The sequence below is a fragment of the Trematomus bernacchii genome, unplaced genomic scaffold, assembly GCF_902827165.1.
Source record: "Trematomus bernacchii unplaced genomic scaffold, fTreBer1.1, whole genome shotgun sequence".
NCBI classification, from domain to species: Eukaryota; Metazoa; Chordata; class Actinopteri; order Perciformes; family Nototheniidae; genus Trematomus; species Trematomus bernacchii.
The window spans coordinates 11136298-11162773 of record NW_022987973.1 but is presented as its reverse complement, the minus strand read 5'-3'; the positions used below and the strand labels follow the sequence as shown (position 1 = coordinate 11162773).

Below are 26476 nucleotides of genomic sequence, written 5' to 3'. Positions count from 1 at the left end.
TCTCTGGTACTTGATTTGAGTACTTGTTCCACCTCTGCTTAGTGCTAGGATTTACATTATTGGCTGTTTTTCCATTTTATTAATAAAGGAAGTTATATCACTTATTAGCATCGGGTCATGGAGATCCTTCCAAATCTGAAAAGACAAAAAAGCTATTTTCAACGACCACTGGAGTGATTGAGTGATCAGTTGATTGACAAACTAAACAATTGCCAACTGTTTAGTTTATAGATTAATTGTTTAATAATTAAGAACTTTTTTTCTCCAAACATTTCAGCTCTGTTTGTTTCTGTTACTGATTTATTTGTATTTGTCATCACTGTAAAATGAAAATCTTTTTCGGCTAATGATCACATATTGTCTTGCTTTCTTTCTTTTTTCTTTTCACTCCTACAGTATGTCAAACATAATTATTTGAAAAGTGTTCAAACTTCAACTGGTGAAGACAGTGTTTCTGTCCACACCAACAACAGCTGCCCTGCTTCTCTCTTCATCTCCCTCCCTCTCTCCCTCTGTCTCTCGCTCTCTCTCATCGGGCTGTGAGTGACAGCACATGTGCTGGGGTACATGGGAGGACCGCTGCTGAAATTCTAACCCCTTACCCCACGACTGTGAGACATACCCCTGCTATGGACAGGGAGGAGCTGTGAGGGGAAAACGCTAGGAGAGGAAAGAGGGAGACAGACAGAGAGACGGCAAGAGCAGGAGGTTAGAGAGAAGGAAAGAGAGGGGAAGGTTTCAGGGTTGGAGAGATTGGCCTTTTAACTCAGTAAAAGCCACTCAGATCTTCCATTCATCAGGGGTCTGTTCACACTGAGTTTCTGAGTGCAGGTACTGAGGATGGCGCAACGGATGTTGATGGTGTGTGTGCTGGGTGCTCTGCTTTGTCAGGTAAGACAACACTTTAAAAGAAATGTTGATTGACACTTTGTTGTTGTTTGTTTTCTGTGTTGAGTGAATAATATCATCTTTAGCTGATGATTTCGTTTAACTTTTAATAAAATAACTTGGAGAACAGGTGCATGAGCGATTGAGCATCTTGCTGTAGAAATGGCCATAATAACAAGTGTCGTATACGCTGCTGTACAGGTGCTCCTGTTATTTGAGCATTAAACCCCCCCCCCCACTCTCATCTCCATGCTGTATGGATCCACCTCAACTTTTAGCCCAAGACTTCCTGCCCCTCAGAGTGTTATATTGGTGAGAGAATAACCTTTAGCTGCCCCGCTCTTAAAAATACACAGTTTACGTTTTCACCTGAGTGATCTCTCCAACCAAACATAAACTGGTTTTCATCAATAGAGCCACTAAACTGTGTCTGCAATCAGGGGGTTGGGGCTGATCTAAACATTTCATCCTGGTTGGAAAGAGGATGATGAAGTGTTATGAGGAGGACAAGACTCCAGATGTGTACACAGGGCTCAGGGCATCATTAGTAGCCCCTGTCAGCAGACGCCATTATGAGATCTCAATGGATGACAATGTAAACTGAAATATTACCAACAGCACTTCCAAGTGCCATCAGTCTTTCTCTCTGTTTGGAGAAGTAATGGCGCCCATGTTGGGAGGGTGAGTGAGATGGCCTTCAGTGATTCTTGAGAAAAATCTTGCTATATATATATTAGCTCTATAATTTATTGGGAGTGTTACAGGAGCTATGTAGCAGACTAGATTGATTAGTACAAGTTTCTCCCAAATTGATTGTCACTCACTTTCCGAAGTTACAGCACACCTTCAGTTTCTCTGTGTTTGAAAGTCTTTGTGCTGAATTCATGTTGCTTTTGTGGTTCTTATAAATATTCCATTACCAATGATTGTGAAGAAAATGGCTGAAACTATTTGTTGTTACTTTGGAACATGGGGTAAACCATGTGGGGAAGCCAGTTGGTCGCAGTGAGGCCTCAGCTCGCAATGACATTACACAAAATATATTTTGGTCAAATCCTCAGGACTTTAGTGTTAGTTTTATTTATGAGCTTTCATATAAACAAAAATAGGTATCCCTTCACTGACATGAAAGACCTGTAAACCCTGAAGCATGACCTTTAGGGTGCAGGGTCCTTCAGATGCAGATATTGGAGAGCTGCTTAAGCTCTGTGTGGTGAGGCACATATGGGGTTTAATTGCACCTTCAACTGCCGGTGGTTTTTCCAGACCATGATACCAAATAACAAAGTGGCTCATACTGTTTGTTTATTGTGTTGCATTTTTTTTACATGAACATAAAATCTTTCTTTGGGGTGTTAAAATAGTCCAGATTTAAAAGATGGTTCTGAAATGTTTATAGCTAACTCCTTCACATGCAATAGCGGCGCTAATGGACTACAACTGTTGCCCAATGCCACTGCCGAAAAATAATCAAGCTAAAAACATCTAAACCATTCCAGTGATGGCTTTAACAAAATATTACTAAATATACTTAGTCCACCAGAGCTGTTGAAATCGCAGGGAAGCCTCTACTAAGAATCTTCTCATAAACCACCCTACAAGAATGAAGTGGCTAAAATCGTTGTTCGTATTACTTTCATCATTAATAGTTTCCTTTAGACAGAATCATACAGTTGTATCACTTTCGTAGTTGCAGGTGGCCATTTTGGACAAATACACAACATTGGGAACATGCTTCATAAGTTGAACATTAGATTTTTAGATAAATTCAACAGCTGTCACTTCCATTCGGCTTTGATCAGTGTAACCTGATATCTTTCAGTTGCTCTCTTTTAATTACCAGTGAGCTGGTGTTTTGAACTGGCAGTGTCCGGGCCTGCTGGTGTCGGTTGTGTTGAGGAGTGAGCAGCAGCCACAGCTGTTCCCAGATGCGTACGTAATGCCATTTGTCCCGCTCTGTAATCCCCTTGCGGAATGAGGAGTGGGCCGTTTCTGAACCATGAAATCGGGTACAAATCAAGGGTCTGTTGCAGCGTCCAGCTGGCGCTGAGGTTTCACTCATCGGAAACAATCAGTCAGAGGATTGAGAGTCTGAATCACAGAACCTGCTGGGTGTGGATACCTGCAGGCTGTTTGACACTGACTAGGGTTTCAGGGGGGTCAAAGGCTAGAGACAACTTCCAGATTGTTAAAACTGGTTGTCTGAACAGTGGAGACCTTTTTTCCCTCATAATGTTTTGACGGACTAAGAGATGGAAGACCAACTGGTGACAGTTGTGTTTTTTAGAGGTCATGTACCAGAATAAGCTGGCAGCTATGTTACGCTTGTGATTGTTGCTTGTGCCATTTTCTCTCCCAGATTAATTAGTTAGTAAACCCACTAGTTGTTTAAAAGGGCAGTATTAACATGTTCCTTCAAGTTTATTTATTTATTAACATTAAATTATCTAACCATCTAAACCATTCACAATGTTGGCAGCTTTACTCCAATAAATAGCCAAGTAAATAGCAGCAATGGCTTTCCTCGTCAATCTGATTGTAATCTGATAGTAAATCAAGAGGATTCCCATGTTCTATTCAATACAGAAATTGATTCTCTCCTGTTATTTAATTGTCAGATACTGTTTTTTTCAGTAACTGCATGTTTATTGAGTCCTATACTTTTAGTATCAATTCAATGTTTTAACCTTGTTCAGCATTCCTTAAACTCTGGCATCTGCTCCAAAGGGGACTAACACTTGTAGTGGCCCCATAAATAGGGTGTCCATGCCTATGCCAGGCAGTCATGACTTAGTCAGAGTGCAGGACCAGTGCTGGGGAGATGACCAGTAACAGAAGTGACCAGAGGGACACCTGTGCGACCTCTCACCCTGTGGCCGAAGGGACTGAGAGGCATGCTGCAGGCATTGCTGCTCGGCTGGACAACCGCTCTCGAGTTATTCAAATGCCTGCCAACTCACACATACCTCACACTCAGGACAACAGAAATGTAGCACAGGGATAAATAAAGATGCCGACTGCTCTACAAACAGCTACAGTGGACTCGTTCTGTATGTGGCTTGTTCAAATGTAACAAAATGGGAGATAGCATTTTTGTAAAATATATCGCTTACTGAAAATACCAATGCAAGTGTTATTTTTCACGATTACATTTCTCCGCATGTAGGGTTATTTAAACACCCTATATTTAGGGCTGTGATGAAAATAAATGTTCACTACACGGTATTGTACCAAAAATAGTTCACGTTAACAAATCTTTTGAATTATTTCTATAAAATATAATAAAAAATGTATTGCTGTTCAGTTAAATGTATCTTAAACGTTGTTAATATTGAATTTTGTCTCTTTGTTGCAAATAAATTAACTCAAAATGAGTGTCAGGAGGTGGAGTGTTTGTAATCATCACTTGACAAAAGCATGATTAAAAAGGCTCTTGAATATTTACACAATACTATCATATGTATTTTATTAACATGATGTCAATATGTAATTAATTAAATATCACAATTATCCCAAAAAATACCGGTATATCGCAACAACCCTCACACATACATTGACTGAACATATACCAGAAACAAAATATCAATCAATGTTTATGGTTTGCATCATGTGACAGGCATTTGCAATGTCCGTGCCAAAATGCACTAAAGCTTTGGTGGTTTGAAGGCATGCCAGGAAGGAAACTGTAATGGCTCATGAATGCGTGTCCAAATAGCAATGCATTTGCAGCAGGTGCAAAACTTGGAAAGTCATTTTACAGTTTTCAACACATGGTGAATTATAAAGTGTGTGTTTACAATATTCTAACACTATCTAATTGCAGGTGAGTATGTGACCCCTGAAATGACAATACTTTGAAATGTTACGATTCCTATCATCTTATCTTGTCATATCTTCTTATAAGAGAGGCTATTGCTGTATGTTCTTTACTATTATTTAGGTAATGTATTTTCTGTATCATCATTTACGGTTCATCTTTACCTATAGCTAGTGTCACAACGTGAAAATACCCTTTTGTTCTCCAAAACCAGAGAGGTAGATTTGAACTTTCTCGAGCCCCACAAACGTACCAAAGTGTTTTATGGTTCTTCTGTGAGGGCATAGCATCCTCAAACAAGCTGTCCTTACTTCTGTGAGGGCCTAAGGTGAAAGGCCAGGCTGTAAAAGTTTCTGATAAAAGCCTCTGAAACAGTTCATCTGTTTGTAGTGTCATTGCTCAGCAGAGTCAGGAAAGGCACTCATTGGCCTAATTGGTAACATGACACTTTAGTGTAACCACATCTTGGTCTGGTAAAAACATCAAAACTGTGGCAGATACTTAGTAGAGCCACTATCCACAACACAGAGGGACAGAGCAAGAAACTTACGTGTGTAATAAGGAAGTGTGCAAAATACGAAAAGTTTGTTTCTTGTTAGAATTTCTGACTATCTAAAAAAAAAAGCAAAATCACATTGTAACTGCAACTGTTAAGATATTTAGTCCATTAAACTTAGAACCATGTAGCAGACCCTTTCTCTAGTACACTACACTTTATGTAGTTGAGGGTCAAATTTTCCGAGTAAGTATTGCAAGGATTATCAATACATTTGGTACACACATTCATGTTCCCTGATCCCCTTAACCTATCGTAAGGTCAAACATTTTTGATTGTCAAATTATTTGGGTTATAAAAACTTTTTCTATTCCTATGATCCTTAGCTGTGATGCATGTTGAGTGCTAATTAGATACTCTAAGCATGCTAACCCATGGACATAAGATGTAGGAGAAGTAAGTAATGCCTGAAAGAGGATGACTTTGGGCTCTTGTTGAGTACACAGCAGTACATTCTGAACTATTTTAACCTAATTTGGCCAAATTCATGTATACAGTATACTTAAGTAAATCAGTTATCATCCTAAATATACCAATTGTAAACTTAGAAAACTTGTAAAGAAGTTCACACTTGCCTGCATTTTAATAGTTAGAAACATTTGTTCATACTAAAGTGTCCACTGAAAGGGCACATTTAGAAAGTGCTGCACTTGGAAAACCAACTGTGATGCAGCTGTTATTGATGTTGAGGTTAAGTGACATCGCAGAACATGTGCAATGCCAGTGGAGGTTTGAGAGCTCATATACAGAAGTCTCAAGTATGGAAGTAGATAGTGAGTGTAAACATCTCTGTGAGGGTGTAGATGACGATGGCTACAAAAAGCTAAATAGGTAGGGTCGGGGATATAGAAGAAGCTAAGATTAGCCTGCCCTCTGACTTGGCCGACAGATGCCAGCCATGGCTGCCATTCCTCTCTGCACTGTCCAGCAGCATGCCAACGGATCAGTGTATCAGATCCCCCGCCCCGGAGACAAGGAAGGGCCAGGCCATTCATAAAATATTCTAATATTTATCCACTATCCATAAATCTGCCTTATGTATTCATGGGTCACTTGAAAATCTACTTAAAACCGTTCATTCAGGTAGTGATAAAGTTAGATAGATAGACAGATAAGATAGATAGATAGATAGATAAGATAGATAGATAGATAGATAGATAGGTACTTTATTGATCCCAATTTGGGAAATGTTTGCGTTGCAGCAGCATAAAAAACACAAGGCAATGTACATAAGAGAAATTAAGACGCAAGAAATAAACAATCTAAAATATTTCAGAAATAGAAATAAAATAGCATTACAACTTTAAAAAGTAAAAAAATATAAAATACAATTATATATACATGTGGAAAATATACAAGTGGAAATACAAATTTCCCGTAACAAATATAATGCAGGATATTATTGTGATGGAAAGGATTATTCAAAATTAAATAGAATATGAATGTCAAATGTACAGTGGGAGTTTAAGATAAAAAAAATACTTCAGACAAAGCTCTCTGGCAAGTTATTACATCCACATTTATTACTGATTATACAGATCCTGACTTTGAGCTGTAAAACATGTGGGAAATAATTCTGAATCCGGTGAATTCCCACAGAAAAGAAGGAAGCAACTTACGGAAATGTATATGCTTATGCGTGGGTGGGTGTTTTGTTGACGCACACACATGTATATCAGCCTATGTGTGTGTTGGGAAAGCGTGTGTATGAGTGTGTCTGTGGAATTCCTACAGCGGAGCAGATCCGTAAGGTGACCCCAAACTCCCAGTCAGGTGCAGAGCCGAGCATGAGGGGGAATTTGTGAGTGTGAGTGGGAGTGTGGGTGGGAAAGCACAGGATCTAAATCCATAGTCGACAGCTGTTGTGTGTGTGTGTGTGTCTGTGTGTGTGTGTTTCTCCCTTGTGAGCTGTGTGTGTGTGAATGTGGTCAAGACAGCGATGTGGTGAATGAGGGCTCGTGAAATGAACATGAGTGTTTGTGTTTCCTTATCCTGAGATGAATTTGCACACAGATCAAAGGAAGCTGACAAAGACGTGTATAAGTGAGTGAAACCTGAAACTGGGGCCCTTTCGCCCCGAACAATCCCATGGACTCCATATTACAGACAGCCTCAGCGCTACAACTCACATACAGCCATTCCATCAGACCATTGGGAATGTTATAGCACAGAGGGAGACTCTTTACATGGTTTAAAACAGCTGCACATATCTAACATGACATAATTCGTCTTCCGCCAAGAAGAATTACTGGAATCAAAAAATATTCTTCATTGTAATCTGACTTGCTGACATACATTTATATCCATGTCTGAATGTGAATTTATGTTGTGACTTTCATGCTGTTCTTGCTTCCTTCAGGTGTGGAGCTCTGCAGAAGCTCATCACAAAGAGCAAGAGACCCTTTACCCATGGAGAAATAAAGGCACAGGCATGTACAGGGTGAAGAGGGACTGGATCATCCCTCCAATCAGAGTGCTGGAGAATAGCAAGCAGGTTCCTGAAGACCTCGTCCAGGTACAAATCATAGTTTTTCACACCAGAATATCACTGTATAACTGCTGTTTCAATTCTGTTAAAACATGTATTTAACGTACACGTTCACAAATCTTAAGTAAGTCCAAAAAACATAATCAGATGCTCATATGTAGCATGATTAGCTTGCTGCATTCAAACGTTGCTGTTTGAAGGGGCTGAGACACTTAGCAGTTTACACTAAAGCAGATGAACACCCCGTATTATTAAGTCCTTACACCACTCTTATTTCATTATTTCTCCCTTTCACTACATCCCATAACATCGGCTTATTTGCCACGTATATCTTTACAGTTGCTAAGCTTTAATGTAAAATTGCTTTGTGGGAAGGGGTTTAGCTAATGGTCAGTAGAGTGCTGTAGATATTGCTTTTGTTTTGCTAATCCCGAAGTTAGCATTGTCCTTGTTCCCTCAACAAAAAGCCAATAAATCTTTTTGGTGGGATTATGGATCACTGCAGAAAATGCACTTGTTCAGAAAATCACAATGAACAACACTTGTGCTTTTAAAGCATATATCCAACAAAACTTTAAAACCTGTGTTACTCACATACCTTATTTCAGGCATCTAAGCTAATTTGTGTGTCATCATGAATATGCTTTGATGAGCTGATGGCTGTCTGTGTATCTTAGTCTGTATACTGTAGTGTAGAGCAATACTACTGAATGCATTTAAACACAGCAATGTTCTGTCACACACTGTGGATTGTAATTCTTCATCACAGATGATCCCACTCAGCACAGACCAAGTGTTTAAAAGATGTGAAATGTAAATGTTGTTTTAGGTTGTCACAGAGGACCAGGAGGTGTATAAATCCTACTGTACAAGGAGGAATGTAGAGCCTCTATGTGGTGATGAAAATGCAGCATGGAACATATGTACGGACATAAGAAAAAGCAAAACAAAATGCATAACATATAGACTCCTTGCTGTTATTAGTTCATAATAGCATTTCCTGCCATAAGTCAGTGAGTTTAAAACTCTTGTCTCAAGGTCCCTATTCATCAACATGCTCACATCTGGTGTTACGACTTATGGTCCCCCCCCCCCCTCCCCCTTTCCTGTGAGGTTGTGATGATCACCAACTTCATCTCCTTTCTCTGTTTAGATCAAATCGGACAAAATCTTTACAGGGGAGGTGATTTACAAGCTAGAGGGAGCGGGGGTGGACCAGGAGCCCAAAGATCTGTTTGAAATTGATGATATAACAGGAGTCATCAGGAGCAAGCGGCCGCTGGACCGAGAGACTTACAACAGCTTCACGGTGAGAGAGCATTTATTGCTGGAACATTTTAAATCGCCCAGAAATGTGTTTCCAAGCACTATCAGAAATAAGTACTTAACACAATCCACAGTGCCTAAAACAAGACCTCTGGCAATATGTTTCTGATGTTAGATCCATGTTTTTGTCTTAAAGCATATATCAGTGTCTCAAACTCTAGTATAAACAGCCAGAGGTCAGTTTCCAAGGGCCTTTATGGGCATCTTGGGATAGACTTCAGAGTGTTTGAGACCAGATGACTGTGATGTAACCTCTGATGCTGAACCAAACATCCTGCACATTTTTTTCTGCCATTTCCATCATATGCCGTGCAAAAAATACCCTCTGTCACCATAAGTGTTGGATGTTTTTCTGGTTTTGAATAGTAAAAAAAACAACCAACTAAAGATTTTTTCTTTTTTTTAATACTCTTTTTATTGTCATTTTTGTAAACATACAGACATAACATACATACAAAGTCAAAGTCAACTTTATTGTCAATCTTTCAGTTTGTGTGTACAGACAGAGAGATCGAAATATCGTTTCCCACAATCCCGAATATAAAAATACAAATATGTATATCCCATATATACATACACAATCAACATACAACATACACCCGCATAGATCTCTCCATGGGTGACAATAATCTCACCTTAATCATGTAGCAAGATATCTATATATATCTCAGCTTACATACCAATTCCTTAAATAAAAGCACAGAGAGAAAATTATTAAGAATGATAAATTATAATCATAATGGCCTGAGGTGTGGCCTCATTACAATGAGAAACATCAAAGAGGAGGGAAAGAAAACAAAAAAGATAATAATAATAATGATAACAACTGAATATTTGTTTATGAACTCTAACATGTGTGTGTTGTATTTGTGTGTCTGTGCAGCTGAAAGCCTTTGCACTGTCTCCCAGTGGAGAGAGGCTAGAGAATCCGTCCACCATAGAGATCGTGGTGCTGGATCAGAACGACAACAGACCCGCCTTCACACAGAAAGAATTCAGCGGCACTGTCCCTGAATTCTCCGTCCCAGGTACGTCCATGTATTACATACTGGGTATCACATACTGCTTAAAATATATACAAAAATACATAATTCATACCAACTGATCTTCCCAGCTGATCAAAGCTTTTGATTATTTCTGACAGGCACCTTGGTGATGTCAGTGACCGCCACTGATAAAGATGACCCTATGACAGAAAACGCTTACCTGAGCTACTCTATCATTGGCCAGGAGAGCTTTCCTGCCAACACTTTAGACAAGACAATGTTTGGTATCAACAACGAGACAGGAGCCATTTACACAAGAGACGTAGGCCTGGACCTGGAGGTAAAATGAAAATCAATATGCATTTTTTTGCAGATCAATTTAGTATAGTTGATTTGACTAATGTGCCGTATCCTGTTCTAGGTGGTAAAAAGTTTCAGGTTGAAACTGCAGGTTGCTGATATGGGAGGCATGGGATTAACGAGTGAAAGTGTGGCGATCATACATGTCACTGATATCAACAACCACGCCCCACAGTTCAGCCCTGCCACTGTGAGTCTCATTCAACTTTACATAAGGGATATTTTCAATCGTTATTTAGAAAAAACTTCTGTCAAATTGTTAGATATTGAATCTTTTGGTCTGTGCTTTGTGTGTGGTCCATGTAGTACAGCATGCTAGCAGTGGAGAACAGGAAGGACAATGAGATCGGCCGGGTGAACGTGACAGACAGAGATGATCGTGGAACAGCAAACTGGGAGGCCAAGTACTTTATTTCCAACGACCCTGAAGGCAACTTTGCCATCACTACGGATCCTGCAACCAACGAAGGAGTTCTGACCGTGGTGAAGGTACAATGTGCTGATCTGCTGTTGACTGAAAGAGTGTGAGGGTTGGGGGGGGCTTCGGCCACATTTTTCAAGCAAGAAAAGTCCAATTGACGAATGTATGTGGATGAACAAATTATTTCTACCAGGTTTGTTCCTAACCCATACAATTCCAGGTTTTACCCTGCAGTAAAATAATCGTTATAAGTAGTTTCAAGTCTATCGTAAAAACAACATCAATGAAGGAAAAAAGGAAAAAATGTGTACTTTAAAACACATCATATTATCACAGGACTTATTAAAATACATTTGTTTTAAAAGACCATACACAATAGAAGCTATTTTAAAGGGCTCAGTAAATAACCATGCATAATTGTGACACCAATCAGGTTAGATTCATGCTTTCATGGGTTTGTAAGTAAACCTATCATTTACCTACAGTTACTGTCAAAGGACATGGGTCTTGCTTTGTGCAATATGTACATTGGAAATGTATTACGAATTTTACATATTATGTGCATGCCCTTTCTAAAAGTGTTTCATTTATTTTGTAAATGGGATAAAAGGTATTCTGATTCTGATTCTAAAACATTACTATGAATTTATTAGGAAATCACTAGAAATAGAGAGACCCATAACCAACACATGGCAGTAAATGTAAAATTGTATTCAAACCACAAAGGAGAGCATGTGAACCTTTTGACAAAAATATAAACATTGCTAAGTGTAACAAGATCTTTAGGTGACAAGTTATTTCTGTGCTCCAAGAGTGTTAAGTTACTGATTTAAAAGAACACCATTCACACAACATCAGACATGCCTTTACATCCCAGTAACTGTTACCCATACATTTTTCTATATTCTATCAACAAAAACCTTTTTCTCTTCGGTACAGGAATAGTTGAGTAGCTTTGCCCTTTAAAGTCAAACGTGCATTAAGGCCCTCAGACACAACTCAACACCACTCTCTAGTGGCTGAAGTTTAGATTACAAGTACTTAACTTTTCTTATATGTATGAATGTCTCTTAATTAATCAAATGTGAGCCTTTGTCATCCATATAGATTTGTCATGCATTCGTTATTATGCAACCACCAGGCAGTGCAAGTGTTCCTCCCTGTAACAGCCTCTCTGCGTTGTTTTTTATTATTATCCTGCAGCCTCTGGATTATGAAGCACAGCATGAGCACGTCTTATTGCTGAAGGTGGAAAATGTCAATCCTCTGAGCATCAAGGCTCCCAGCGTCCCAGTGAGCGGCGCTTCAGTGTTTGTAACGGTGGTGAACGAGAACGAAGCTCCACGTTTCAGGGAGGACCCCATACAGCTGGTTGTCCCTGAGTCTGTGGTCCCTGGGACTTTACTGACCAGCCATATCGCCTCGGACCCTGATAATTCTGACCTGAGGTACGATGCAGCCACAGAGCAAGAGGAGCATTTGTTTGTTTTTAAGAATGTGAGTTAACTAATTGGACAGTTTGTTTTTTCTGTAACTTTTGCTCTGCTCTCTGTTTCAGGTATGAGATTAGTCGAGATCCTGAGAAGTGGCTGGACATCGACAGAGATACAGGCGAAATCTATGCCAAGAGAACGTTCAACATGCGATCTCCAAATGTTAAAAACAATATCTACAATGTTATTGTCAAAGTTACAGGTCAGTGCATCCACACAACCGATACAAATGTTGGCTAATAGATATCACCCAAAAACTTTTATTAGGAATATTGTTTACACATATTACCATTTAGCTGAAATGGTATGTTTATGCAAATGAGGATGTATGAACAAGGCCATCTGTACAAACCTTTTTAATTTAGATGGGAAATAAACTGGAAAGTATTGTGTATGTAAGTGCTACTGAAGACATTTAATGCTTAGAGAAAAAATAAAACATTTGAGAAAATGGCCTTTAAACATTATGTTTGGTGTTGGCACTACAGATGGGATCATGAAACTTTTCCAGTTAATTACTAGCATTAAGCCAACATTTTATTGTAAAACTGGTTTTTGAAATGTTTGTGTTCAAATATGCAAATGATGCATTAAGGGATATTGAAAGGGGAATTTGAAAGAGAGATATTTCTTAAGATGTTAACAGATATTTTCTTTCCACGTGTCTGAAAGAATACATGTTATAGCAGCAGAGGTGGGAAGTAACTAAGTACATTTACTGAAGTACTGTACTTAGGTCCAATTGTACTTATATTTTACTTGAGTATTTCCAATTTATGCTAATTTGTACTTCTACTCCACTAGTTATTTATTTAATACTTTAAGTTACTTTACAGATTTGGATTAATGATGTGAAATATAAATAAATCAGACTTTAGTTACACCTGGAGTAAATTCACAATCTACCCTGCAGTAAACAAAGTCATTCAAACTAACTTTGATAACACTTTAATGCATCAATAATTATAATCAAAACATATAATAAATATTATTCTGAATTCCTACACTCTGGTACAACTACTTTTACTCAAGTTCAAGATCTGAGTACTTCTCCCACCTCTGTATAGCAGCAAAAATAATCTCTCAACATTGACCAATGCATGGAAAACAACATACTTTAATCTTCTTAATAAAATAAATACAAGTTCATAGACAGGTTTTGTGAGAATTATTTTTATATAAGCTGTTGTAACTTTATGTGACATGGCTGTGTGTTTCTGGTCTCCTGTGTAGATGCTGGTGGTGTGTCAACCACTGCCACCGTGGCCATCACACTGAAGGAGACCAACGACTTCCCCCCCCAGCTCTTCCCTCTGAGCGGCTCTGTGTGCAGGGACACGGGCCGCGGCAGTTCTGGTCTGGTTGTGACGGCTGTGGATGAAGACTTTCCTCCACACGCTGCACCCTTCAGCTTTGAGATGCCCGACGATGATCTGTCAATCAACTGGACTGTTGTTCAAGTCAACGGTAAGGAGAGAGCTTTAGAGGTGGGGAAGACAGGTGTACCCATGAACAGAGGTGGGAAGTAGTGGAGTACAAATACTTCGTTACTGTACTTCAGTAAATTGTTCTGGTATCAGTACTTTACTCCACTACTTATATTTCTGACGACCTTTTACTTTTACTTCTTACATTTTTGACACAAATACCTGTACTTTCTACTTCTTACATTTTCAAAACAGGTTTGTTACTTACGTTTTAATCTGTGTTGGTGCCATGATCATTATTATTTAGAGTCATTGCGTGCCTATTGAATTTAACACGATCCGTGTATCCATCATTTCTTGGTCTTCTCTAAAGAAGAGGGCCCAATGAAAACTTTGTCATTTTGCCATTGTTCAGCATCGAAACATTCCTTAGCTAACAATGACATTATTGGTCTATTAATATAAAGTGAGGTCAGTTACTCTATAAAACAGTTGGTAGTTGGTACTTTTTAATTAAGTACATTTAGAAACCCATACTTCTTTACTTTTATTTGAGTAAAGAAGTTTAGTCAGTACTTCTACTTTTACCAGAGTATTTTTAAACACGAGTATCTGTACTTCTACTTTAGTAAAGGATGTGTGTACTTTTGCCATCTCTGCCCATGAATCTTCTAACCTCACATCTTCCTCCTCTCCTCTGCAGATACCCATGCGGTGCTTCAGCCCCTCGTGGACCTGGAGGCAGGAGAGTACGTGGTCACAGTGTTTGTGTCGGACTCTGGCAGCCCAGTGCTGAGCGCGTATTCTCAGGTCAATGTGACCGTGTGTCGCTGTGACTCCTTTGGAGATTGTAAGTCGGAGGCGGGGGCTTTCGTTGGATCCAGTGTGGGAATCAACTTCATCGCTCTGATCATCATCATGGCCAGTATTGCACTCCTCCTGTGTAAGTCTCATCATGAGTCATCCTGTAGAAAACATTTTTGCAACAAATCAAACATGATCCTAATCAAGTGAATTTTTGTTTAAATTACTCATTAAGATGTGCTTTTTTTGGAGTTTAAAATACAAATGATCACAAACATCTACCGCCATCTCCAGTTTGATAGACCAGACATTGACTCAAGTAATTTAGTAAAAGTCCAAACCAAGTCAGAAGGGATTTAGTCGCAGGCTATTTCAAGTCAATTCGAGTGCCTAGTTAAGGCAAATCAAATCACTAAATGACAGAAAAATAATCTGATACTATTTTATTTAACAATCAAAAGTTTAAGTCATTTATGAAACATGAATGACATAGATTTAATATTCTCAAACCGGCCTAATGTGGACATTTTGGATACTTTATATTTAGCTTTTCAGTTTAAAGTAAACATTTTTGGGTTTTTATTGATATTATTTGTCAGACACTTATAGATGTGACTTTGGACGTTTAGAGAGTGGGATGGACAGTTTTCAGAATGTTCTCTTGTTTTTTTGACCAAAAAATAAAATGGATGTAGTCTTGATAAACCGTTATTAACCCTTCATTGTGTGCATGTGTCTGCTCGTAGTGCTGCTGCTGCTGACTGTGGCGGTGACTTCCTGTGGGAGACGTCACCATATCAAGAAAGGGACAGGTCTGCTTGTCGGGGAATCAGAAGACGACATCCGTGACAATGTCTTCAACTATGATGAGCAAGGAGGGGGGGAGGAAGACGAGGTAAGACTGCACAACTCACAAGTAAAGAGAATCTCAACGATCTTGTGGTATACTGCATGCATGTCATCACTGTATTCATAAAGTACATGCAGTCAAGCTTATTTTTTACCTTTGCAGAATGCCTTTAACATCGACATGCTGTGGAATCCACTTGAGGCCCCTTCGACCCCGGGGTCCTACTACCCAGGGTCCGCTGTTCCTCGAGGAAAGCAGCCCCTCAGGAAGGACGCTCCACATAACCTGCCCTCACCTATCTACCCACGGAGGCCGCCAGCAGACCCCACTGACATCGAGGACTACATCAATGATGTGAGAGGCTTCTACCAGGACCCTGTTTTACCTAAACGTCATATAAACAAGGAATTATGAAGACCCAGACCACAATTAGAAGTTAGATTTCCCAAATTGGGATCATTATTAAAAGGGCAAAGCCTTTGTAGTAACTCAAATTCAAAAATACAAAACAGGTATTAACTATTGACAGAGCTTCTGCCAATGGTTCTGAACAAATAATCTATAAAGTAAGAAAAAGGTCACTTTTTTATAACGTACAATACATTTTCTTGGTCATAGAGAGGGGTTATTATTTAAGAAGTACCTCTGAAGAGTATGTGTTTTTCAATTTGTGAGGTGAATGTGTGGAATGGTAGATGTAGAGGCTCAAATATATCATCAATCATATAACATAATATCAATTCAAGAAGAAGTACCAAACAGGTGAAGGGATGAACACCAGGGCAATTGTTTGAATGTTACTCTCATTTACACTGTGTGGATAGGTTGTACATAATAGCATTGAGCTAGTTGTCTGTGGGTTGTGTATATGATGGAGGGCAGATACAGTATATACTTCTAATAACTTATTGTCGGACATGTGATATTCATTTATGTTATTAAGGAGAGTTTGTTTACTAAGAATTATTTATATTTTTACTCATCATTTTGTTTTTTCTAACCATTCGACATGTTTTCCTCCCTCAGGGCCTGGAGGCTGCCGACAACGATCCGAATGTGCCTCCCTACGACACGGCCCTGATCTATGACTACGAGGGAGAGGGCTCCCTGGCAGGCAGCCTCAGCTCCATCGCTTCAGGCAGCTCTGACGGAGATCAGGACTACGACTACCTCAACGACTGGGGACCACGCTTTAAGAAACTGGCCAACATGTATGACCCACGTTAACAGGGACAGCCCCTCACAGAAGGACATGTGTGCTTCACCACCAGTTAGGGATCAGAGCTCAGGGTTTTTTTTTTCGGACCCATTTGGCAAGATTTTAGTCAAGGACAAGATTTGAAGTGTGCCAAAGAAAGATAAGTGCTATGTAAAGGCTTGGGACTTTAATCTCTAAGTGCCCTAGTTTAAAATGGTTCATTTGGACAATACTGACAAAATGCCTTGTGGAAAAATGTTGTACTTAGCTTGGGAGAAGTTAATGAGACAGTGAACTCAAGAGCTGATACGATCAGCCGAGAGGAAAGGAGCTGTGCTGTAATAAATGATTGTCCATGTCTGGTTTGTCCATCCTCAGACTTGGATTTCTCGGTATTAATGCAACAAGCCTGAGAAAACAAACCTTTATGTATTCTTTTTATATATAAGTGATCATTTTATTTTCATTTAGTTTTTTTTTTTTTATCACAAATCCTCCATTCCAGCTGTTAACCTTTTTGGAAAAAACCATTTACTCAACCAAACAAACTGTACCACAATATATTATATAGTATCAAATAGTTCGGAGGTGAAGATTTTGAATTATGTTTTTTTTTTTTACTGTATATGTTCATTGAATTTAGAGTTTCCAGAATAAATGTAAGTCTTTTATTAAGTGTGTGTATTGTTTCTCTTTGCTCATCATGAAATAAGATCCCCTTTACATGCAACTGTATAAACTCACCATCTACTCAATATCCCATAATGGAAAAGAAAAAACTGGCTTTTAAAGTTTTAGCAAATGTATTAAAAAGAAAATCTAAAATATCATATTGACCTTATTGAGACTGTTTGCTATTCCACTTGACATTTAGCTCAGGTGCCTCTAATTTCTCTTGATCTTCTTTGAGGCGTGTCCACACCTGACTCGAGTCCGCCTGTGGTAAGTTTAGTTGATTTGAGATCATTTTAAAAAGGCACACCTGTCTGTAAAAAGTCTCACAGCTAACAATGCAAATCGGAGCAAAACCCAATACAAGAGTTTGAAGGATGTGCTTGTTGAGCTCAGACAGCATTTTATTGAGGAACTTGTTTCTGTTGCATTGAAGACCCTCCATAATTCTTAAAGGTGGGGTAGGTAAGTTTGAGAAACCGGCTCGAGATCGCTAGAATTTGAAAATACACAACCGGAGAAAATCTGCCACTTCCTTACAGAGCCCCTCCTCCAACACACACGAACGCGCACATGACCAATGAGGGCACGAGATAAGTTTGTGCACAGATGGAAGGCTGACAGGCAGGTAGGCCATCCAGTTATTTTAGCCGGGCCGGCTAAAATGATTGGTCGTGCTTTTTACAGTACTACGGCTTCCACAGATGACATTTTTGTATGGATTTTTTGTCAAAGCACTTACAGTAAGATATTCATTGCTATCGGGATGTTAAGAGCATTCCATGGAATATAACAAAAAGTGTATCTCGAGCCGGTTTCTCAAACTTACCTACCCCACCTTTAAATGTAAAAAGTTTTAAACACTGCCACCCAGCTAAACTTAGCAACTGGGGGAGAAGGCCATGTGTAAGAGATGTTACCAAGAACCTGGTGGTTACTATGGTTGACCCTGTGTGGAGATAAGAGTCTTCCAGAAGGACTGCAACTCTCCACCGATCTTGGTTAATGTCAAAGTGGCCAGATGGAAGCTTCTCTTAAGACAAAGAGACATGATGACTGTCCACCAACTGTACCCTCCAACCCGACAGCGACTGAAAAGATCTGCGGAGAAGACTGGCAGAAAATCCTCAGATCCAGGTGTGTTGTCGCGTCATCCCCAAGCCGAATCGAGGCTGTTATCACCGGCAATAGTGCTTCAAGTACATACTTAGGTTTAATGTACATCCAATAATATACAGTGTATCAGGGTTATTATGTGTATTTGTTTGTACTACACCGGTATTTAGTGAAGATTAATGAGGACGAAATTAAGCATTAGGCTGCAACATAACACAATGTGTAAAAGTAAATTGTCTGTTTCCATGATCATTTAATACAACATAAAGAACAACACACATTATTTACATCACTTTATTTTCATATTTAACAACGCCATCCTTTTGGACTCCATACTCACTCGCATAAAACAAACCAAAACTAGGATTTGAATTATAAAAAAAACACTTCCTTCAACCTATTTAATCATGGTGAGAAAAGGACAGATGTGTGAAGTCAAATCAGCTGCATATTCAACACAACAAACCTTTAGCCTATTTGTCGTTTCATCATTACACCGGTACAAAGGGTTAGCTCGGACAAAATCACACCTAAGATCAACTTTTATTAGTACAGTATGTTACTGTTACAAACAGCTAGCAGTTGCTTTATAATTTGCAGATTTTAAATAACAAATCCTCAAGTATTACTTTAATCCAAACCTGTATATGCAACAGTATAGATGCATAAAACCAACTGTAGCACATACAGTATGTATATTTTTGCAATTCAGAGAGCTTTTCTAAAATATCCGTAGTTTAGGCTAGTAAGAGACATTTAAATAGAACTGATTTGAGTGCTTCGATGACCTAATATGGCTGTGCAGCAAACACATTACAGAAAAAAAAGTATTTGGTGTGTTTTAGGGTCAGCTAGAAAACAAGTGTATTTGAAACACGACATATGCATGGGAACGTTGATGATTTCCCTTTCAGGCATATAAAGCTTCAAAGTAAGGAATCAATACCAGGTTTTATACAATTCCCCTGGTGACCCCACAAAATGCAGCATTTGAACAATTCTGATACATTCACTTTAATATCAGGCCATCTGTGGATTTGCGTCCTCGTCTCTGTCTTTACGGGGAGGTGGGGGAGGTTGGTCCTCTCCCGTGTCTTGTTTGTCCCTCTCGGCCTGCAACCAGTTCTGTGGGGCAATCAGCTTCTTGGGCCCATGGGGGTGTGGCCCCAGCAACGCCTCAATGTCCTCGTAGTTCACCACCTCTCGATCTATCAGCGCGTTGGCCAACTGGAACGAAAAACCCCAACAAGTTTAGAACTTAAAACAAACCAAAAGGTAATACAGGCGAGGCTCAGTGGTATAAAAAAAGCTACAATCGAAATAACATTTATGATCAAAGAAGGGATAAACTGACCAGTGCCAGCTTGTCTCTGTTGTCCAGTAGGATCTTCTCGGTGTGCCTGTAAGCACGCGCTATCAACATCTTAGCCTCCTGTGAAGAACAAGTGGTGTTAAATGGATTTATTAAATAATGGCATGGAGCAACATTCACTTTGTCCTTGGAAAATGAACAGGGAGATGAGAAGCAGTCCTATTTCAAAACAACTGATGGCCCCACTTGAACTCCCTACTGTTCACACCGCAGCCTCTAAGCTCCGGAATCCGGTTCGTTTCGAGCACCAAAAAGTTGTCCGTCTAGAAGCAAGAACCGCATACGTCACGCTTACGTCGGAGGGGGGCGAGATTAACCTGAGATAACAGTTAAGGCGAGTACGGCAAATCAAAGTTGTAACCAGCAGTAGTGCTGAGCAAAGTGACTAGAACGCAACCACACACTTGTAAAAAAAAAAAACACGCTTTATAAAGTCAGGCAACACTAACCAGGCTTCGTGTGATTCTGTTTATTTGTACCTTACTTTGACCATCCGTTCGCTGTTATTGATCATTGTGGAGAGCAGGCAGACGTTTTGTTTGTTATTATAGCAGCTATCGGATGGAATCAATACATGGGCTGCACAGGTTGTCATGTCCGACTATCACAAGTAGAATCATAATGAAAAATACGCCGGTAAAAAGTGCCTGTAGAAAACGGCTTAGCAAGTAGTCAGTTTAGCTTCGGTTGCTATGCTAACATCACCCATGTTATACCATACCAGAGAAACTTTCATAACAGCGTTGTGATGCCAAACAGCGTCAATTCAGACTGACACACATTCACTTAAGGGGAACTGGGGATATGTACCAGCTGCTTGTGTGACAGTCAGACAGTGAATACTTTAGAGCCGTGTGAGCTAACCCGGAGCTAACGGGAGAATAAACTCCCGTGGAAGAGCAGTCAGCACTGCAGCGGTCGGTAAATGCCGCTGAAACACATTAATAAACAATGAACCACGGCACTCTGGAGAAAAGTATAAGGTTGGAGAAGTCGTTATTTAGTTTAATCTGGCTTCGTATGATTAAAAGCAACACGATCATCGACCCGACGCAGTCCCCGGCCCGTTGTTGTTGTAAGGTGAGCTCCGTTGGGAGAAACTCAGCGACGTAAACTGTGACGTCATGACGCAGCAGCGGCAGCACCAGTCGGGCTCTGAGCGGTGTGAAAAGAGCCGGCGCTAAACCGAAGAACCGGTTCTGAACCAGAAAAGCTCTAGCACGGAGCTAGAAGGGGAAAAGCCTTGGTGTGAAAGGGGTATGAGTGTGTGCTAATGTGGGCTAACGGAGATATAATCAAATTGTATAACCCACATGATCCATCTGCTGCTGCAGGCCCTGGCTGAAGGGTCTGCGTCCGACGCCGTTTTGCTGCTCTGTCTCGGGGAATGAGACCTGGCCAATGCTGTCACACATGCCGTACTGCTTCACCATAGAGTAGGCCACACGGGTCACCTTACGCAAGTCATCCTGAGCTCCTGGGGACAAAGCGAGGGTAATTAAATCACTGTTAGTGCACAGTATAGGACAGTCTTTATATTTGGATGTTTAGCAGTTTACTTTTGGATACTTGGCCACAATTTCTAATCAGAATTGAGTGTTAATTGTCGTGGCAAGCTGTGATCACAGTGGATATACAATAGATGGAGAGTACCTGTTGTAACTTTGTTAAAGCTGATGGCCTCAGCAGCTCGTCCTCCCAGAGCCATGCACATCCGCTCAAACAGCTGCTCCTTTGTGAACAGGTACTGGTCACGAGGTAAGATCTGGGCGAATCCCAGGGCGGCATTAGTACGCGGAGCAATGGACACCTAAAAAATAAAATAAAATAAAAAATAGTCATTTCAACAGAGAGTTGTTGAAAAACTGAAATGATGGAGAATCCTGCATTTTCCCAGTCAAACTATAACAATCTACATTGTTAATTAGTGCTGAACTTTAAGTCCACAAATCCTAAACGATGCCCAGAGTCATCCTCTCAACCTTGAGATAATACACATCAATTTATTTCTCAGAACCACTTGTGTTAATAAAGTGTGGCAATGACTGATTTACAAGAGATTTGGGCTACGTAAAACATTTGTAGACACACAGCTTTGGTAGAGAATTGGATCCAGAGTGCTCCTCCTGAATTTAGAATCTTTAAGCTCCACAGTTTATAAAGATAAAGCCATCAATTAATTCACATTTTGAAAAGGGCCCAAAAAGTCTTCACTAAATCAGGGAGCAGACGTGCATTACCTTCATGACTGCCTCTGTGTGCTCAAGAAGCCATCCCACTAAAGCATGTCCAGACTCATGGAAGGCAACAATCCTCTGCTCCTCTTTAGACAGGATCTTATTCCTCTTTACACTCCCTGAAAACACACACTGTCAGATTTAGCCAAAGGTGGCAGGTGACATTTATTTTAAAGTATTTCCATAATTCAGTGTTTGCATCATTGTACCTGCTATTACTCTCTCCACTGCATACTCAAAGTTAAAGGTATCGATGGACTTGTGCCCTTCCCTGGCAGCATGCAGGGCGGCTTCGTTACAGATGTTAGCAATGTCTGCGCCTGTAGAGACAAAGTGAGTAGGAAACAACAATATGATCACCATTATGGGAATGACAGTTCAGTAAACATCACCAGTGTTTTGTTGTGACGGTTCATGTTTGTTGATCACATGCTTTATTCATAGAGACTGGTCATTACTTTGTTAGGGTCACAGATATTTATGATTTACACAAAAACAAAACAGTAAATATGTGTTTACCACTGAAGCCTGGGGTGAGCTCAGCTAGACGCAGAGAGTAGGTTTCCGGGGGCTGGGTCAGCTTCAAGATCTTAAGATGTTGCTCAAAGACCTCCCTCCTCTCCTGAGAAATGACAATAAATATGTAACAAATTAGATTTAACTGACAAAGTCTGATCTTAACCTCCTACACAATTACCACGGTTTATCTGTCCATATGTTTGTTTGCTTGATAATGTGAGATAGCTTAACAGCATACCAGGAAGCAGCTCCAAAAGGTGTCATGCTTTACTTTAAAATAGTGACAACATGAAATGTGTTTATGTTCAAACTGATAAGGTATATTCTTAAGACTACCTGCAGTGTGGGCAGATCTATAAAGATGTGCCTGTCCAGTCTGCCGGGTCTCATGAGAGCATTGTCCAAGACATCTGCTCTGTTGGTGGAAGCAAGGACAATGACGTGGTCTGTTGTTCCCATTCCTGAAAGAAAAGGAAGAAATGTTCCATTGTTCTGTAAGAAAAGTCCACGTCTGTTGACAACAATCTTCTCTGAAATCCCAGGTTTTATACACACCATCCATCTCTACCAGCAGCTGGTTGAGAGTCTGCTCCTCTTCAGTATTGGAGAAACCCGACGTGTTGGTGGAGCGCTTCTTTCCCACAGCATCGATCTCATCGATGTAGACGATGCATGGCGCTCGGCCTCGAGCCTCCTTGAACAGACTCCTCACCCTAGCAGCACCCAGGCCTACAGACAAACATAAAATTATAAACTCAAAACTGAGGAGAAACCGATAGCATCTAATTTGGTTCAAGCTATTACCTTCTGACACAAATACTGAGGAGTGATCCCTCAAATTAAATCACATTTTTTACCAATAATTGGATATCACTGACACAATTCTGGAGAGGATATTTAAACCTACAACAAATCATTAGTCATGTGATGGCAATCCTTAAACACATCAAGAGAAGTGTCATTACAGAATGACCCTGCATTGAAACACAGGAACAGACATTTAATCTATATCACAGTATTATCATAACTATCATTATCTACTGTTGTATTGAATATCAGCATTATTTTTATGTTGACCTGCTCCATGCCATAATGTTTGCTGATGCTGACTTTACAAACCTCCAATGACCTCCACAAACTCAGAGCCTGCCATAGCCAGAAAGGGGACCTGGGCCTCGGTGGCTACAGCCTTGGCCAGGAGGGTCTTTCCACAACCTGGGGGCCCCAGCAGCAAGGCACCCTTGGGAACCTTGGCTCCCAGTACAAGGTATCGTTCTGGATTCTGACAAATCCAATGTGGTAAGTTAAAATGAAAGTTGTTGTAGTTATTTGTGAAAAAACTCACTTTAAGTAGTAGATATTCTAACAAAGTTTGATATGTGATTTTCTGCCTAACATTAAAAAACATGGTAAAAGTACAATGTAAAACCAAAGTATATGACTGTGGGTGTGTTACCTTGAGGTAGTCGACAAATTCCTTTACTTCCATCTTAGCCTCGTGCATCCCCGCCACATCCTTGAAGCTCACACCTTTACCTGACTTGCCGTCCACAATGGTGAACTTGGCCATCTTCAGTTGATTCTGTTAAGTCGAATGTGACATGAAATGAATACACTTGTTAAAAAAAATCAAAAATCAGTGGAACCAAAAAAGAACCCCATATGTACACTAGCATTAGTTTCACTCACAAAAGCACTGAAGCCACCTTCTCTGCCCCCAATGCCAGCTAGTCGGAAGATATACCAGAGAATAGCTACGCCAATAGCAGCCATCCCTAGAGCATAGACTGCACTGTAAAGAAGAGAGATGAAAAAACAGAAGATTACTTATTTAAGATTTTTTTTTTAAATGTGAGTTTCGTGCAAATTTGAGCAGTTTACTGTTAAACTAGAAATACCTTATGAAGACATTACAGTTGGTAACGACACATACTGTAATGTCAGAACCTATTGGCTCTTTATGAAACTAGTTGTACTGTGTTTGTAGATGGCATAGATAAAGATGGAACTGCTCAATTTATAACACAAAAAATTGTGAGAAAGGTCATGTTCTTACTTGCGGAAGAATCCGGTGCGTTTGTAGGACACCTGTATCCTATCCTTAGCGTCAATATTCAGCTCTTCTTCAGCAGCTCTCAGCTTCTCCTCAAATTTGTCAATGTTGGCAACCTGCATTCTGTACATGAGTGCTAGCCTCTGCTTTCCGAAAATAACTGCTCCGGGATGAAGGTAGATTTCTACAATGTCACTCTCAGGAGAGACCTGCACACGGGACACCTCTCCTTTGGCCAACATCTCATGGACAAAGTCGTTCCAAGAGATGTTACCACCGCTGGTATTGATGGAGTTCAGCAAGCTCATGACGAGCGCAATGATGAAGAGGGTCCGCAGCCGGTCCCTGTACATCTGGCGTTCCTGGTCTCTGCGCTTTTTCTCCTCTGAAAGGTTTAAAGACAGATTCAAAGATCACAGACAGATGATGTTCAATTATTAAACAGCCATGTGTCAGTAATAGCCATTTATCACTTACCTTCATCTTCCACTGGAGTTTTTCCCTTTGGTCCACTGCCTTTATTTTTCTCTTGTTTAGATTGAGATGTACTAAAGAAGTTTATAGACCCTGAAATCAAAATGTTTTCCATCATCAATAGCTATAAGAAAAAAAGGTAAAATAATATGATATCATAATCACAAAACTCATTGTTTACCTAATAGATTTACCAAACCAACAGGGTTCCTCAGCAGGTTGTTTCTGATTAACTCTTTGCTAAGTCCCACCATGCCAGGACCCAAGGGTCTGTGGAGGAGGCTCTGTAGTAGGAACAATGAAGTGCCAAATGATCAGAACAAAAAGGCCATAGAGAAAGTTTAAAAGATGTACTTTGCACATACATTAAAACCTCTTCACAATACATTGAAATTACAACAGAGGAGAAGCAACATACATGAATCTAAATTGAAATTAAAAGACTTGCACAGTAGAAAGATTACTCTCAGTTCATTAAAGGTCACCTATTATGCAAAATCCCCTTTTTCATGTCTTTTATACATAAACAATGTGTCCCCTCTGTGTAAAGAGATTCTGAAAGTTTCAGGAAAAAAGATTCGCTCACTTTTTGTCCTGATCCATTTATATAAAAACCTGTCTGAAAATGGGCTGATCAGATTTTGGCCACTTTATGATGTCATAACGATTTTTTTGGCTTGTAACCATTAGCCAATCACCAACCAAGGTAACACCAAATTCTGCCAAAGAATGCAGAATCGTATTAATTTCTCTCCATAGTGAACATTCAAGGTGAAGGTTCTCAATAAGGGCTACCTGTTCCGATCACATCTGATGAGCGTATTGGTCTGTCTCTCCACATTGTATTCACATCAACCAGTTACACAAGCAAAAATATTGAGAAGTGATATTGACTTACCTGAATGAGTTTCTGTGGTTCACTTGTAAGTGTCCGATTCGATTTTGAAAGAAGTACCTTTCTGACATTAGCACACCTGAGCAGCACATTTTGAACACTATTGCTGGATGAAGGCTTGTGTGATAGTAGGTGAGAGTTTCGCCTTGACAGTGTCCACAATAACCCTGTACTGTATTTTCTACAAACACCACTACGATGCTGCAACAGCAACAGCAACGCCGACATACTGTCTTTTATCCCTGGAAGTTGTTTATTATCTGAACAATTTCAATGCCATAGCCTCTTGTTTTCTATAAAGCTCAATTTGTGAGTCAACACATTTGTTTACCCTCTGTTAAATCCGTTTAGCGCTAGCTTGCTAGGTTATCCAACCGTGCAGCCGAGCAAAGATGTCAGCTCCATATCAACACTGCAACCATCCTTTCCGGACTTCCTGTGCACGGAAAATAAATAAATAAAAAACATGTATTTACTGTTAATGAGATTATTTTTGCTGTACCTAAGTACCAATTGTGTAAGGA

At 39.9% G+C, this 26476-nt stretch overlaps 2 protein-coding genes across 2 annotated transcripts; one reads left to right on the top strand and one right to left on the bottom strand.

The window, feature by feature from the left end:
• Positions 1 to 685: 685 nt before the first annotated feature.
• On the top strand, positions 686 to 17296 carry cdh15 (cadherin 15, type 1, M-cadherin (myotubule)). The gene is made up of 14 exons (XM_034116792.1): positions 686 to 891; positions 7621 to 7776; positions 8903 to 9058; positions 9959 to 10103; positions 10220 to 10401; positions 10483 to 10611; positions 10728 to 10910; positions 12046 to 12290; positions 12401 to 12537; positions 13569 to 13802; positions 14466 to 14705; positions 15313 to 15461; positions 15579 to 15770; positions 16443 to 17296. The coding sequence occupies exons 1-14, from the start codon at positions 841 to 843 to the stop codon at positions 16641 to 16643; spliced, it is 2400 nt and encodes a 799-aa protein (XP_033972683.1). The 5' UTR covers positions 686 to 840; the 3' UTR covers positions 16644 to 17296.
• Positions 17297 to 18680: 1384 nt separating this feature from the next.
• spg7 (SPG7 matrix AAA peptidase subunit, paraplegin) lies at positions 18681 to 26476 on the bottom strand. The gene is made up of 16 exons (XM_034116973.1): positions 25956 to 26476; positions 25239 to 25341; positions 25061 to 25150; positions 24587 to 24968; positions 24220 to 24322; positions 23987 to 24112; positions 23650 to 23812; positions 23086 to 23259; positions 22867 to 22991; positions 22531 to 22633; positions 22221 to 22331; positions 22015 to 22130; positions 21428 to 21584; positions 21088 to 21251; positions 19757 to 19834; positions 18681 to 19629 (listed from the first exon to the last, which is right to left on the bottom strand). Exons 1-16 carry the CDS (start codon positions 26178 to 26180, stop codon positions 19423 to 19425), a joined length of 2427 nt encoding a protein of 808 aa, XP_033972864.1. The 5' UTR covers positions 26181 to 26476; the 3' UTR covers positions 18681 to 19422.